Source organism: Electrophorus electricus, chromosome 12 (genome assembly GCF_013358815.1).
Source record: "Electrophorus electricus isolate fEleEle1 chromosome 12, fEleEle1.pri, whole genome shotgun sequence".
In the NCBI taxonomy this organism is placed as follows: Eukaryota; Metazoa; Chordata; class Actinopteri; order Gymnotiformes; family Gymnotidae; genus Electrophorus; species Electrophorus electricus.
This window is the reverse complement of record NC_049546.1, coordinates 18,392,389-18,408,654: the sequence shown is the minus strand read 5'-3', so window position 1 is coordinate 18,408,654 and position 16,266 is coordinate 18,392,389. Positions and strand designations below refer to the sequence as shown.

Below are 16,266 nucleotides of genomic sequence, written 5' to 3'. Positions count from 1 at the left end.
TATTTAAAAGGTATTCAAGGAAAAATTATTCTCAAGGAATTGTGCAACATTCAAATCAGTTTTTTTTCATGTAAGCAGCTGATTGGTTGGACTCTGAAGGGGAGGGTTGTTGTTGGGGCCATTCCCCGCCCACTGGAAGAAGTCACACTGCTTGCCCCGTTTCAGGGGACACACGTAAAAGTTACGCCCATTATTTGGTCCCAGTTTCAGGACCGTTCTCATCAGGGTGTGCTTGCCATGGTGACACTTGGGGAAGTGCAGGTCTGCCCACTGGTACCACAGACAATAATATTGATTTTAAAAAAAGAGTTTTATTTATTGTTGTTATTTTTCTATTATAAGGGTGCCATCAAGCTTCTCTCATTGTTTTAAGCACAGACATTTCCCAGACATAGAGTAAGCCCTAAATTATTAAGTTGCCTCAGCTTTAAGAGTAACGCTTGCAAAACTGTAATCTGAGAAATACATCGTGGAATTTAGCCAAGGTGTGAAATTCTCAACAGCAGACAGTGGAAAAACTTGTGTGTCAACTCATCCATACTACTGTAACACTTGTTTCTGGTCTACCAAAGAACTTGCAGAAAGTAGAAAAAGACTGTGGCAAAAAAATGACATGCATGAGAATGTCTGTACTTGCCACTTGTCTTTCAGAGCTGGTTTTAAGGTACTCTTAACAACCTTTAAATGCCTGCATGGTCTCCCCTCTCCATAGCCAAGTGAGTGATTATTAGGCATGTTCCCCCAGCAGCTCTCTGACCTACTAACGGCACCATGCTGGTTATACCTGCCACTAAACTAAAGAGTGGAGAAGCTCCCTCTTCTAAAATAAGGCTCTAATCTCTGGAATTCCATTCCTAGTGACCTGAAGATCCTGACCTTGATGATGTGGACACATTTAAGAGGAGAGATTAGCCAATAATTAAACCATGACTATTTACATGACTTCTGCACTTAAATATTCTGCTCTTGTATTTTTTCTTGTTATGGTTTATCTTTATTTATGTCATACTATAAACCACATTGTAAACCCTGTTTTAAAAAGTGCTAAATAAATTGAACATTATTAATTTTATAGTTCTGGACTAAACGGCCATGCTAATGTTGAATCCTCACTGGAAATTCTTTTTAATCTAAGTTTAGGCATACTCGGGTCTTGGAATCTGGCAGCTATTGTATGAATAAGTGTACAGTGTTTTGTTTTGTTTTTTTTTTTACCTTGAAGAAGTTACATTGGGTTCCTCTGGGCAGAGAGCAGGTGTAGAAATGTCTGCCCTGGTTCTCTCCAGCCTTAGCGACTACCCTCAGGAGGCTGGGTCGCCCATGGGCTGTGCAGCAGGGGGTTGTGGGTACTGTAGTGTGGCCCTGGATGCCATTCCTGGATTAAAGAAAGGTAAAGAGTAGCAGAGTATTCACACCTGAAACCACAACTCCACTTATATAACAGATACCAACCAACTCCCAACCTGTCACCCACAACACACTGGCAGGCATTCACAAAGCATCTTGGAGTAATGCTCTACATGTATTTCATCACACCTCGAAGAGTGCTGGATACTGTTTGGCACGATTCCTACACGAAAATCTCCAGGCTCGGTTTTTCTTCTCTTGCTGGGCTGGCTGGGAGACACAGGGGAGGCTCGTCTGGCGAGCTGAGACGTCGTGGGCTGCATCCCTGGCTGCATGCTGGCACCTCCCCCTGCCACTAGGGGGCTCCTCGGTCGGTTGCTGGCAGGACTAGGAGCTTCAGTTGGGCCGCGTTCACAGCTCAGGTCTGTCAGGACCAGGGTGGTATTTCCAAATGCTGCTCTGCAGTGGAGCCTCAGTTCCTGCTTGGGGCAGGAAAAGCTGTTGCTCGGGTAACGGATCAGGGCACTGGGGAAGGGCAAAACCCCTCTGGACCCTCCAGGACCTGCGTGGGAGAAGCAGGAGGGATGGGTATATTGGTTATGGCAGAATTTCACTCTTACACCCAGTCTACTTTAAATGTTAACCTGTAGTGTGTTTGTAGGTCCAACTGCAACAATACATAAAGCACCATAGCACCTTTGCTACTGAGGTGAAACGAAGTTTAAACTGAATTTGAAAAAAAAAAAAATCTGCTGCAAATGCATTTGAATGTCCAAACCTGAATTTGTAAATTAACTCCTTTTGAAACTCACTCTCAGGTCGAGGGGTCAGACAAGCCTCACAAGACCTGCTGATTGGTCGATTAATCAGAGTGCAAAGGTCACATGTCCACTCTTCTTCCTCCTTTGTGGCGATGTGTCCGCGGCCACCCACGTCCCTCTGATGTGCCCATCCCAGCATGGCGCTCTGACCCTGGAGTTTACTGTGAAAGTACATCCGTTTATTCTTAAGAGTGAACAACCTCCATCATGCCGCTTTTGTGGGTATATATTAATTTATTCAAAACATCTGTGTTCAAGTGGCTGGTAAAACTCCCACAAGAAGAAAACAATTTATATGCGGAACAATTCCTCCAGGAGAATGATGTACAATAAAAACAGGAGTATTTATCAAAAATATACGCAAGTATGTTGCTTGGGTTTCGGCTGAGGATAGTCTCACCTGATGTCAACTTCACCTGGATCTAAAGTCTGGCAGTGCTGGCAGAAGTACGTCATCCTGCTGTGATCACCTAGGCGACAGACGGTGACAGCTCCATCGCACTGTCCACAGACGGACCGTTTGTACACCTTACAGTGGCAGTACAGCGGGCAGCCTCTCTTCTTACACTGCCCAGATCACAAACACATTTAACATAACTACTAGTAAGAAGTGCTCAAAGTCACACGTCAGGTTCCAATGGGAGTGTCCTCCATTAATGCACGCTTAAAACAACTCATCAGCTCACTGGAAAGACCTGAAGGTGTTGGATATATAGTGTTGGAGTAGTAACACTAAACTCTGCAGTACTTCAGGAAAGCAGAAATGTATCATAACTCTGATCCGACTAGTTCCTGTAGAGGACAGGCAGGAGCACCTGATAAAATAGCAGTGAGAAATCCCTTGCCATCTTCACCAGATGCTGAACATGCTCTGCTCTCAGTTGATTCACCTTTGAAATGAAAGAAGAATTCACAGCATATATATATATATATATATATATATATATATCTCATCGTGATTTATGGGAGAACACCGGCCAACTTGGGCAGTGCTACTCGACCCAGAGCTCACAGGTAACTGTCAACACGGGATGCTCTCTCCTGCCTCCTATCACATCTAATGCACACCATTAAGAATCCTGAACAACCCAAATATCTGGGACAGGTGTGCTGGGAGCTAAGGTAAAGTCAATGTTCAGACCAGCTGGCAGGCTCTGTGCACCGAGTGGAGAAGCACTGATCTAAGAGAGACCATTGCAGGGAAGGAAGACTCAATCACACTTCATCTTGTTAATGATGCATCGAACCATTTGTAGGTCAGACTTTGTCAGGAATACAATTGGATCCCAGGACTATTCCAGAATATAATATTTCTTTTCATGGGTTTTGGTTGTGTGTAAACATGGGAAAGCATGTAAAATAGTTGTAAAAGCATTTGTATTTTGTACTGCAGTTTATTGATGAACCACCGTTACCAGTTTTACAATGGAAGATGTTATTAAACTCATGTCCTTATTCCTAGTGTAACTAAGCACTGTCATTATGTGCTGTGCCATTCCATAACATCTACATTCCATGGCGACAGTCACCTTGACAGCAGGATGGAGACTGCTGTTGAGGAGTGCTTCATTTTTGATGATGTTCCCGACGCCGGGCAGAATAGCCTGGTCTAGCAGTACATCACACAACATGTGCCTGGTATCCCTACAGACTGCTTCCACAGCACGAGACTGGCTGAAAACTGGAGAACACACGTCCAAACCTGCCATGATCTGCACCTTCTCCTCACAGTCCTCTGACAGCCTGTATCTCTCAAACACACACACACACACACTAAAAAGTTAGAGTTTTTGCTAATGTTTAGTTCTCTCTGTTGAGGGTAAATCAGTCTATTACTTTCTGCTCATTTCTTATATTCATTAGATGAATTATCTGCTAATCTGTTGTGGGATGTTGTGCCTTGAGAGACCTTGCTTATTAAAGATGCGGTCTGCATTTCATGACTACTACATTCTAAGTCCCTAACTGCATCAGACCATAATTTCACAAAGACAGATGGTAACACGAGGAATTCCTACCGCATTTCCACAGTGGAGTCAAAGAAACAGATTGCATGCTTGGTGAGTCGAATCGACAGAGCGGGCGGTTTCTCCCCTGGATCATGCCTCTCCGCGGGATTTATACGAATGGACCCATTCATCCCAAAATGCAGTCTACAATCCGCCAACCCCCAAAAACAAAGAAACAAACCCACTATTAGTATACATTGCATTTTACAACACTACATTTTAAAACACTTACTAGCTGTCCATACACCTTAAGCAGCAGTAACTCTGCTAGTGAAATGACCCAATATAGCCAGAAACCATAACCGGATGATAATATGGTCTGTCAGGCATGGGTCAAGGACAGGGTAATGACCCCTAAAACCACGAGTGCTTTTGTGAATGATCTCTAAGCCACAGCTTTAAGGAGATGTTACCCTATGGGAGTGAAATGGGTGTGTTTAAATGGCAGTAGAAGGACTGGCCTTAAAGCCCTGCTACCAAAATACATGAACAGTTCCTTCCCGAGCGTCTGCACTCCCGTGTACTCGCTCCCAGTGAGGCACTGGAAATCCTGTCTCTGCAACAAAAACGTGAACATAAGGTGTCATGAAAAGCGCAGAATCTCGTCTATACTTTGTTTTCTACACGACACAAGCGACCCATTGCCTAATCCGACCCATCGCTCCCAGCACACACGTACGCTTCCACGTATCTCTAACACTTTCTGCCCCTTCGGAACTCTGGCGCGGATTTTTTCGCCATTCAAGGCGCAGCCCGGTCCTTCCACCATGGCGTTTGGTTTATCAGCGTCTCCTGAGACAGCTCAGGACACCGTGTAGCTGTCGGTGAATTAGCGGAAGCAGGTTAACTGCCGCAAACAGAAACCCGCCGGATGAATCGAATCGGCGCATGCGTGAAAAAGGCACTGAGTCTGTTTCCGCTTTCACAATTACGAAAATGAAAGGCTAATTCGAAAAGCATGTGATGAAGAATAGACACACTAATTTATTATTTGTTTTAAACTTGCTTATAGTGTATTTCCCTGCATAAATACAATTAAACTGCATTACCTGATTTAAAAAAATGAATTACTTACCATCGCCCAATCAAACAAATTGCCAACATTTAAATAGGTTAAATACATACTGATATTAGGAGAACACTCGCGAGCTCCAGGATGAGATGAGCTTCACTCAACACTTCTGCAAAGTAAAACAATGTGTGTTATAAAGAAACTATATACGTAAACACAGTGAGTCATATTTTCTTTTATTTTGCAACGGAAGCTAGTTGACTTAGGGGAGAGTGAAAAATATTCTCAACAATTGCGAGCTGAAAAATATGAAAGTACGCAAGGCGGCGCTGTTGCTTTGGCGTCACAGAGTACCCCCCCCCCCCCCCCCCCCACACACACACACCCACGTCATACCCCACAATATTCCCAGAGTGCCTCACTCCCCAACCATGTCGGTGACCACTGAGGGCTACAGGCCCTTCGCTGCCCAGCTGTCCAGTGTTTACTTCACGATCTTGGCGCTGTTCTGCTGCAAGTTGCTGATCCGGATCACCCTCAACCTCCTCACCCACTTCTACATCATCAAAGGCAACCGCAGGGAGGCCGCCCGGATCTGCGCCGAGTTCTACGGCCAAGACCATGGTAAGCAGGGTCGCTGAGGTCACTCCGCGACCACCGCCATGTGTCTTACCTTACTGACTGGCATCCTGCCCTGAGTTGCCTGTATGCCCTGGGTCATATATCGTCTCGCCAAGATTACATGACCCTGTTCCCACACATATGCTGGAGCAGGCGAGTTTAAACCTAAACACTGATGGAACTGTCTGGACTGCTGCTCTGATGCTTATAGGATGATATTAATAGAATTCAGGCCATGTCATCCGATCCACCCCACATACTTACCACGCACAACAAACCTGCTCACCCGTAGACCGATAGTCAAACACGCACAGCCTCGCTGTGCTGGCAACCCCAGGATGGGGCAACAGCCCTCTGGTTACAGCCACAGAGAAGGGTTCTGAGGTAAACAGACGGAGGGAGACGCTCCACGGAGGACAGCTTCTGTGAGCCCGAGATCAGGGAGAGAGTTTTCCCCCGGGACGGATGAAGCCTGCCTCGTACCTGTCAGTTTAAGTAGAGCAGCACAGACACAAAGACCAGAGAGAAGCACCTCTTCCTCTTCGTTTTATATCCCAAGGGAACGTTGTAAAGAGAAAACATTCAGAAGAGACACACTTCTCTTTCAACGTGGAAGTCTATATAAGTTGGTTAACTAGCCAAGGTTGGTGTAATGATGTAATGCTTAGCCTGGCAGCTGTGGCATTCTGAGGAAATGGAGGGCATTTTCTTATATGAGTAATATGTAAAATCTAATAAGGGCATGTTTGCTTTCAGATACCCCTTTATTGCCCGAGGCCTTTGTGCTGGACAGTTTTGGAGATGACGTGCTATGTGGGGCTGGCATAGCTGTGCTCACAGCAGCTAGAGTTCACACCGAAGACGCAACTAGTTTTGTCTTAGGATCGAACAGAGCTGTCTCTGTACAAGCTGAAATACTAAGAACTTGCTGGTGTCACAGGGCAGTGCTTCAGTGGATAAGAGGAGTTCACTGAGGGTTAGGGAGGGAGTAATTCTTAGACAGATAGTAGGTTAGACTGACAGTGATCGATAGTCAGGCAGTGAGTGTTAGACTGATAGTTAACGTTAGACTAGCAAATTGACTGACAGGCAGTGAGTGTTAGGCAAGGATTGTTAGATTGGCAGTGATTGATAGACAGGTAGTGAGTGTTAGTCAGGCAGCGATAGACAGGCAACGAGTGTAGATAGTGAGTGTTAGACTGAAGCTCTCTGTGCTACAGTACAGATTTCTGTTGTGAGAGATGAAGGCAGGACAAAATGATGATGATGACGTTTGGAATGCATCCGCGGTTATTCTGGACATTGACTCAGGTGTGTATCAGGTGTCCTCACAGGTGCTGGGATGTTTCAGGCTGCAGCGCAGTGACACGCAGCCGTAGCTGTGATTTGACTACCATCGCTCTAATTTCCCCAAGCTTTACGTCCCTCCAGTACGGTGTAGCACATTAGTTAAGCTCGGGCTGGGTCCTGTTGTTTGCAGGGTCATGGGCTGACCGCTCCCCTCTGCATGATGCTGCCAGCCATGGAAGACTTCTCGCCTTGAAGACCCTCATTGCACAGGTGAGTGACACCTCCCTGAAAAGCCTCATCGCACAGGTGAGTGACTCCTCTCTGAAGAGCCTCATCGCCCAGCTGAAGGTCACCTCCCTGGGACTCTCTGTGCAGCATCGGTCCTGTATCGCCAGGCCTCCATCACGCCCAAAGGTAGCAAAGGTCTTTTTTTCTTCTTTTGATCCCAGTGTCACGATGCTAATCAAATGTCAAGGGGAAGAAGAATGTCCAAGCATGTGAGGCATTGGGAATAAATAAATGAATGGATATAGGAATACAAAGATAGTAGACATGCTAGTAGACTTGGTGAGATTGTAGGGGGTGTGCACAAAAGTGAAATGCTATTTATGGTTTTATGGTTTTTAGGATGCTAATTATGGTTTTTATGATGCTACAATTAATGGTTTCTAGAATCAGGTAAAACTCCCCATCTAAATTCCCCACAATGAGATACTCCGCCAGTACCAGTGTGAAAATGCAAATGTTACTTTCGATAGTCCTGTGCAAAAAAAACCAATACAATGCAATACAATACAATACAATATTGTATTTCAGAGTATACGGCACTGTATAATTCTAAAAGCGCACTGCTGCCTCCATGTGGACATGTAGAGCACAGCTCTGTTTCTTTTGCTTTTTTGTCACAGGGCCACAGTGTGAACGTGCTGACTGTAGACCACGTGAGCCCTCTGCATGAAGCCTGCATAGGGAGTCATGTGGCCTGTGCACGAGCCCTCATTGATGCAGGAGCCAACGTTAGTTACTGCATTCACTGATGGCTAACCGTTTCCTCTGCGAGGACTTGGTTAACAGTCACCCAGCATTACACAAGTCCAATGCTACACAACCTTCCGGACCATAATTCATTGCCGTGACATGCATTGTAATAAATAATGTTCAATAGTATCATTTTGCTAATCATAAATTGCATTAACTTCTGAATAATTAAAAAACAATGTAGATGGTTAATGATTAAGTATTGCTTATTTTTTGCTGTTCATGCTTTTATGCTGTTCATGCTTACTCTTTATTCTGAGTGTCTGTGTGTGCGCGCGTGTGTGCGCGCGTGTGTGCGCGCGCGTGTGTGTGTGTTCAGGTAAATGTGACCACCATCGATGGTGTGAGCCCTCTGTTTAACGCATGTTCGGCAGGCAGTGTGCTGTGTCTGGAGCTCTTGTTGGAGAGTGGGGCCAGGCCCCAGGTCCTGGCACCATGCCAGCCCTCTCCCATCCATGAAGCTTCCAGCAGAGGTACAGCTAGCCCGGAGCGGGCACAAAGTTCTGCCTGGCTGATTGATGGAGAAGGACTCCCATGACTGTGACTGCCCGACAGGTCACAGCCAGTGTGTGGAGGTGCTGATTGCGTGGGGAATAGACGTGGATTATGAGACTCGGAACATGGGCACACCCCTCTACACATCCTGCCTCTGCCGGGAGTTTGTCTGTGCACGTAAACTTCTGGATGGAGGTGATACCCCACCCCCCACACACATGCACAAGCATGCACACACACACACACACACACACACACACACACATGCATTGCAGATTAACGACCGCATGCAAAATACAGAACATATTCTCTGTATTCCATGTACAGATAAGTCAAAGGTTTTTCAGCAGCACTTGTCAAACAAAACAAACTACTACATTATTTAAGTACCCCCTCCCATCCTACCTAGGTGCAAATGTTCAGAGGGGCAGGCTGATGGAGAGCCCTCTCCACGCGGCAGCACGGAAAGACTGCTTGAGTATTGTTAAGTTGCTTCTGGAGTTTGGAGCTGACGTTAACACACGGAACCTGAGCTTTAAGAGGCCAGTGGAAGTGGCACCACCAGGGGGTGTCACTGAGCGCTTCTTACTCATCTATGAGGGTGAGACACATGTTGAATTGTATGTTTTCTAAAATCAGATTATCCAATTCACATAAACAGATGATGTGCCATGTGTGTATATGACTATACTAAACACTTGCACTTGGTGTGTTGGAATTTGCAATATATACTATAAACCACTTACTGAATTGATCACCTTTTTTTCTGTCCATTTTGTGTTTAAGCCACACCCCGTTCCTTGAGTCATTTGTGTCGTCAGCGAATCAGGGGGTGCCTGGGCCCAAGCAGACTTCATCTCGTTCCACATCTGCCTCTCCCTAAACCACTGAAAATCTTCCTGCAGTATAGATAACAATTACTCTTTTACAAATTCCCATCAGATCAGCAATCCATGGAAATAATATTCTTAACATATACAGTCAGTATTAAAAGGCCAATGTACATTTAACTATTGTTTTTTTTTAACATTATAAAATTATAATGATACAAATTTCATTATTTATATCAGTGTAATGATATGATAATGAAAGTGACACAATGATACAATAAGAAAATGAAAAATAATTGCAGTTACAATACAGGCTTTTTTAATAATTGGTTTAAAGCTGTATTTTCTATTTCTTAACAAAAATGTTGTGTTCACTAAATAAATAAATGAATAAATACAGTTAATAAATACAGTTAATAAGACAAATGATTGCCTCATTGTCTACCGACAGGTGGCCACAACACCTGAGGGCCTGGTGTCCATGGAACCGTAAACAATGACAAAAGAAAGGTTTCGATAAGAAGTGTCCGATTACATAACCACCCGAGCTGTGTACTGTATTTACTCGCTAGTGCGGTCATTCAGATATGTCTTATTCTCAGCCTCCAAAAAGGACTGCACTGCCCCGAGAAATGTTAAAGTGGCTACAAAGTCTCCATCTGTCGTTTTCTCCGAAGAATGTGCGCAGGTAAGTCCAAGTACACCGGCCAGGTTGGGTTAGTGATTTAACGATATCTTCGGTAGATAGCCACACTGGTCGACTAATGAAGCCTAATCCGGACGGGATTAGATTTACATGGGGACGTGGAGTACAGACACAAGGCATACATGACTGAGATGGGAGTGGATGCGCCATTTACGCACTGCCGTCGCCTCCAAAAATAGAGGATGGTATCCACTCTCACTATAGTAGTAATGGCATTTTAGTGTAAAAATGAGCAAGATAACGACATGGTCATGACACGTATGTAGGCTGCAGGCTGCGCTGCTCCGTGCTTTAACTAAAGCCACAAGCGTCTGGATGTGAGGGGGACTAGAGATGAACGAGCCGGGATATCGGTTCACGACTAAACGAAGTGCCGAACAGAGCGCCCCCACACTCGAGAAAAAAACTCATTTTTCCAACAGAATATGGCGGATGATTAACACACATGTCGTTTAGCACGGGAGTAATAATAACAAGGTTATTTTTATGGCTCGTCATACAGAATGTAAAAAGCGCGGGATTTTTACTGACGCGGGGGCGCGCATTCTGACAGGACTAAAATGATAGAAACGCCGGTAATAATTATATTACCCCACCTTCCCATGTAATCATTATATTACCCCACCTTCCCATAGAATAATTATATTATCCCACCTTCCCATGTAATCATTATATTACCCCACCTTCCCATATAATAATTATATTATCCCACCTTCCCATGTAATCATTATATTACCCCACCTTCCCATGTAATCATTATATTACTCCACCTTCCTATGTAATTATATTACCCCACCTTTCCATGTAATCATTATATTACCCCACCTTCCCATATAATAATTATGTTAGCCCAGCTTCCCATGTTATCATTATATTACCCCACCTTCCTATGTAATAATTATATTACCCCACCTTCTCATGTAATTATTATATTACTCCACCTTCCCATGTAATCATTATATTACCTTACCTTTTCATGTAATCATTATATTACCCCACCTTCCCATGTAAAACTGAATAGGGCTTTAGTTAGCAGGTTTGTTAGTAGCTTGGCTAATTCCCCAGCTGTACATCCACTAGACACCCAGGTTTATTTATAAAATGAAAATCTCCAAGGCAAACCAGTATTCAAAAATCTTCTTAATGCCATTACATTATGCCAGTTGGGATAGCTAACCTAGCTAACTAAAATATCCTATCCTTGGTTTGCAGTTTTCAGGGGTAATTAAGTCATTTTGCTGCTACATTTTGAGTACCAGTATGAGTCAGTGAGTCAAGAAATTGGTTTTGCAATTTCTGTATTTATATTCGAATAAACAGACAGACGAAATATTTCTCCTCAAAGGTGAATTTCAGTCTGTGCTACTTTATTGTAGAGACTTCTCTAATGGATACCTCATAGCAGAGATCTTTTCCTGGTACTATCCTGAGGCGTTCTCCATGCATTCCTATGACAACGGCACATCACTGGTCGCCAAGCAGAACAACTGGGCGCAGACAGAGAGAGTTAGTAGTCCCCTCATTTTAGCTGCCTCACAACTTAAACATGACAATGTATAACAATTTCTTCCAAGTTTTATTTACAATTGTTGAATGTAAATAAAGTGCTACTATTTTCACCAATCATCAGTGAATGAAAAGGTAACATCCAGGCAAGAATGATGTGCTATAGTCGTCATTTATGGGTTGTTTTCCTCCATTAACAAAAGGTCCTGGTGAAGCAGCATGTGAGTCTTAGGAAGGAGGCCATTGAAGGCACCATCCACTGCAAACCTGGAGCAGCAGAGTCCCTGCTACAGGAGATACACACCCTACTGACCAACAGGAGGCCAGCACACACACACACACACACACACACACACACACACACACACACACACACACACACACACACACACACACTCACGCATGCACACATGCATACACACACACACACACACACACACACACACACACACACACATTTATCAAAGTTTTACATAAGATTGAAAGATAACCCTGAAGCTGTCATTTTACACTTTGGCAGTTTTTTGTTTTTTTTATTATTTATCTTCTGCTTTTCTATAAAATCATATCATTTTAGCTTCCCTTATACCACTGTAACATATTTTGCTGCTAAAACACCCTGTATCCACCCTGCCATTGGTGATGCTTAATTTCTTTTTATGCACATTTGTGAAATGATCTAATGCAAAAGTTTTATGAGCTTTTCTCATTAATTCCTGACTTGTCTAACCTCACCCTCTCCTTCTCCCTGCAGTATCAAAACTGTCCAGGAGGTGGCGCCAGACTTCACAGATCAGCGCTATCAGGAGCAGTTGCCAATGGTGGCTCGTGCGACAGCCTCCAGAGCCATCAAGAACAATCTGTGTCTGAGTGAAGAAATGGCTGAACCCAACATAACCACCAACCAGCAAAAAATCCAGGCCATCATACAGCGCCACATACGGCACAGGAGGGAGGAGAGGATGCAGGACCCCAGTACGAGCAGGCAGAGTTGCACTCTACACCCTGCACACGGACCTCCACGCCCTGCACACACACCTCTACACCCTGCACACGCACCTCCACGCCCTGCACACACACCTCTACACCCTGCACACGCACCTCCACGCCCTGCAGACGCAACTCCACATCCTGCACACACACCTCCACACCATGCACGTGCAACTCCACGCCCTGCACACAAACCTCTGCATCCTGCAGACGCACTTCAATGCCCTGCACAAACACCTCACACCCTGTACACTCATCTCCATGCCCTGCACACCTTCATCTCCACACCCTCTACACACATCTTCACATTTACATTTACGGCATTTAGCAGACGCTCTTATCCAGAGCGACTTACAAAAGTGCTTTGTCATTTACTCATAGAATATATCCAAGTACAGTATAATAGGTTAGAATTAAACATACCAATGAACTAGAATACTGTAGAATACAGGGATGAATGCTGATACCTAGAAGTGCAAAATACATAAGGTCTATCTTAAACAATGATAAATGCTATAAACAATAAGTGCTAGAGTTTGTTAAAAAGCATAAATAATGCCCTACAATAAGTACTAAATTAGTCAGTCAATAAGGAAGCAATGTCAGTTGTCCTTTAAATATTCTGCAAATAGATGTGTCTTTAGTCTGCGTTTGAAGACTGTAAGGGACTCTGCTGTCTGGACAGCAAGCGGGAGTTCATTCCACCATCTTGGAGTCAGGACAGAAAATAGTCTTGATGCTTGTCGTCCATGAGACCTGAAGCAAGGTATTTCAAACCAAGCCGTACTTGAGGTTCGAAGTACTCGAGGTACAGATCGGGCTTTGACCACTGACCTCATGTATGAAGGGGCTGGTCCATCTTTGGCTTTGTAGGCAAGTATCAAGTTTTTAAATCTGATGCGTGCAGCTACAGGGAGCCAATGAACGGAGCGCAGCAGTGGAGTAACATGTGTGAACTTCGGAAGATTGAAGACCAGTCGTGCTGCTGCATTCTGGACGAGTTGTAGAGGTTTGATGGCTCTTAGAGGAAGACCAACAAGTAGCGAGTTGCAGTAGTCTAGCTTTGAGATCACAAGAGACTGCACAAGCACCTGGGTAGCTTCCTGTGAAAGAAAGGGTTGAATCCTTTGTATGTTACAAAGGAGGAATCTGCAAGACCGGGTTAGATTAGAAACATGAGTTGGGAACGACAACTGGTTGTCCAAAGTTACGCCCAGGCTACGGGCAGCTTCGGCTGGTGATACCAGGGAGTTCTCAAAGGAAACAGTAAGGTCGTGGTAAGGGTTGGGAGTACCTGGTATGAACAGAAGCTCAGTTTTACTGAGGTTGAGCGTCAAGTGGTGGGCTGTCATCCATGACACGATGTCAGTCGAGCATGCCGAGATGTCTGGAGACCTGCGTGTCCGAGGGTGGAAAAGAAAGCAATAATTGAGTGTCATCGGCATAGCAGTGGTAGGAGAAACCATGAGAACATATTACGTCACCAAGAGAACGAGTATACAAAGAGAAGAGAAGGGGGCCCAATACTGAGCCTTGTGGAACACCAGTGGAAAGTCTGCACAGTTTGGACGTGGATCCTCTCCATGTCACATGATAGGACCGTCCATCCAGATAGGACTGAAACCATCTCCAAGCAGAGCCAGTCACACCAAGCCTGGAAAGAACAGAGAGAAGAATGTTGTGGTTCACTGTGTCAAAAGCTGCTGAAAGGTCTAAAATTTGGCAGCTTTAGCGGCATGAAGTTTCTCAGTCACCGCTACGAGGGCCGTTTCTGTAGAATGTGCCGGTTTGTAGCCAGAGTGATTGGGATCGTGCAGCTGGTTCCGGGTGAGAAAAAGAGACAACTGATTATAAACACATCTTGCACACGCTCGTCTCCACACCCTGCATCCCACCTCCACACCCTGATCGTGCATCATCGCCAAGTTTAGTTTGCGCACCCTCCCTTGCTGGTTCATGCCCTTCACGTTATTTCTGCTCACTGATCACTGCACCAGTATATACAGTCACAGAAAGAGAAAATGAAGACTGTCATCTATGAAGCAGAATGACTTACCAATCAAAAAGAACGAATAAAACAAATGTTTCGAAACTCTGATCTGAGATCAGTGTCCTAAGACCCCGTATGTCATAGCTGTGCCTTTCTGGAGGCTGCAGGGTAATGACGGTGCTTGATTTTTGGTTACAGAGCGCTTCAATGCGAGACTCACGCTGGGTGAACAGGCTGCCCGGCTGCCTCCTGTAGCCACCCGTGGAGACCCAGACCTGCCCACCAAGGCCAGCCACACTGCCAGTAAGCCGTTGGCCTGCTCCTGCTACCGCTTGGGTTGTGCCTTGCCGCCTCAGAATTTCCCTGAATAGGGTGCAGGGTTTTAGGAAGCTCGGCCGTGCTGGCTTGGTAGTGTCTGTGTCTAACACAGTGCAGCTATTTTTTTTTTTTTGTGTGTGTGTGTGTTGCTTTCATTGTGAAGATCTGGGAGTGAATTAGAGATGCAAGGAACAACCGTGACCTGTCACTAAATACCTCATCTGTGTTTCTGTAATTACAGACTCGTGTAATCCTGCTGGTCTGAGACTGGAACTATCTGCTTTGTTTTGTTTTGTTTTGTTTCTGTGTCTGTGTGTGTGTGTGTGAGTGAATGTGTGTGTGTGTGTGTCTAGTTAATCTTCTTGTTAATCTGTCACTTTCAATCTGGATCAGTTCCCCATTACCTTACTTGGTACCTGCATGAAGAAAATAACCATTTCTAAATGTATTCTAACAGTCTAGAGGTTGTAATGGAAATTATTTCATACTACTCATTCAATCGAACAGGCTGATCCTTGTTCACTGTGATGTGTGGGTCTGTCCAGGGTTGCTGGGAGCCAGGCACACGACACACACAGGCGAGATCAGGCACTGGCAGTCCTGAACAACATCTCAAAAAGGCACTGGACAGGAAAATGCACAAATCTGTGTTTCAAACACTTACATTTTTTTTTACAATCCATCCGATCTAGAGAAGGGTTATGAAAACTAATAAATGATGGACATTAAATGGGTATACTGCTTTAACATTATGGCCAGATTTATAGTAGGACCAAAGTATGTGTAATTTTTTTGAAACTCCATGGCACCAGTTTGTAGGTTGTTTTGCAATTGCCTACTCTAGCCTACATTAGCATTAATTAGCATCTTTGATGTATAAATGTACAACTGTATTTTGTTAATCATGTTCAATCAATTGTGTTTTATCCAACATGAATAAATATAATTGCTTCTTGAGTATGTATAGCTGTGTTGATTTCTTCCAGTAAACAACTGAAATTTGACCCGATACTAGTGGGTGTAGTGTGTTACAGGTGGAATGCTAACAAGACAAAACATGGCTTGTTGAAATATTAAAAATTGTAAAATACTGACCCATATGTTTCTAGAATCACTCTAACCTGAGTCTCACCACTAGAATTTCAAGAATTGGACATTTGTGCATCTTGGACATTTGTGCATAAGACATAGAAACTTAGACATGTCACTACTTGACAGATAGTCATAAGATAGTAGAGCATTACTGGTATGTGGAAATAAAATTAAAAATTTTAACCTGTGATTCAGATGTTA

General features: G+C 44.3%; 3 protein-coding genes across 6 annotated transcripts; 2 read left to right on the top strand and 1 right to left on the bottom strand.

Annotated features, from left to right (window-relative positions):
• Positions 1-40: 40 nt before the first annotated feature.
• On the bottom strand, positions 41-5,990 carry neil3 (nei-like DNA glycosylase 3). Of its 2 annotated transcripts, XM_035532253.1 has the most exons (12): positions 5,863-5,990; positions 5,303-5,358; positions 4,857-4,995; positions 4,639-4,733; positions 4,187-4,321; positions 3,698-3,911; positions 2,984-3,058; positions 2,569-2,735; positions 2,160-2,329; positions 1,537-1,909; positions 1,216-1,375; positions 41-270 (listed from the first exon to the last, which is right to left on the bottom strand). In XM_035532253.1, exons 3-12 carry the CDS (start codon positions 4,944-4,946, stop codon positions 67-69), a joined length of 1,683 nt encoding a protein of 560 aa, XP_035388146.1. In that variant the 5' UTR covers positions 4,947-4,995; positions 5,303-5,358; positions 5,863-5,990; the 3' UTR covers positions 41-66. The 2 variants fall into 2 exon arrangements, with proteins under 2 accessions (XP_035388146.1, XP_026869985.2); XM_027014184.2 differs by lacking the exons at positions 4,857-4,995; positions 5,303-5,358; positions 5,863-5,990 and having other exon boundaries at positions 3,698-3,849; positions 4,639-4,721.
• On the top strand, positions 5,598-9,875 carry asb5a (ankyrin repeat and SOCS box containing 5a). Of its 2 annotated transcripts, XM_027014187.2 has the most exons (8): positions 6,097-6,453; positions 6,567-7,121; positions 7,291-7,370; positions 8,009-8,116; positions 8,458-8,611; positions 8,694-8,828; positions 9,043-9,234; positions 9,420-9,875. In XM_027014187.2, exons 2-8 carry the CDS (start codon positions 7,052-7,054, stop codon positions 9,545-9,547), a joined length of 867 nt encoding a protein of 288 aa, XP_026869988.2. In that variant the 5' UTR covers positions 6,097-6,453; positions 6,567-7,051; the 3' UTR covers positions 9,548-9,875. The 2 variants fall into 2 exon arrangements, with proteins under 2 accessions (XP_026869987.1, XP_026869988.2); XM_027014186.2 differs by lacking the exons at positions 6,097-6,453; positions 6,567-7,121 and adding an exon at positions 5,598-5,813.
• A 104-nt stretch (positions 9,876-9,979) lies between these two features.
• On the top strand, positions 9,980-15,896 carry spata4 (spermatogenesis associated 4). 2 transcript variants are annotated; one of them, XM_027014189.2, is made up of 6 exons: positions 9,980-10,151; positions 11,546-11,675; positions 11,879-11,997; positions 12,430-12,650; positions 14,854-14,958; positions 15,519-15,896. In XM_027014189.2, exons 1-6 carry the CDS (start codon positions 10,051-10,053, stop codon positions 15,575-15,577), a joined length of 735 nt encoding a protein of 244 aa, XP_026869990.2. In that variant the 5' UTR covers positions 9,980-10,050; the 3' UTR covers positions 15,578-15,896. The 2 variants fall into 2 exon arrangements, with proteins under 2 accessions (XP_026869990.2, XP_026869989.2); XM_027014188.2 differs by having other exon boundaries at positions 15,215-15,896.
• Positions 15,897-16,266: the final 370 nt, after the last annotated feature.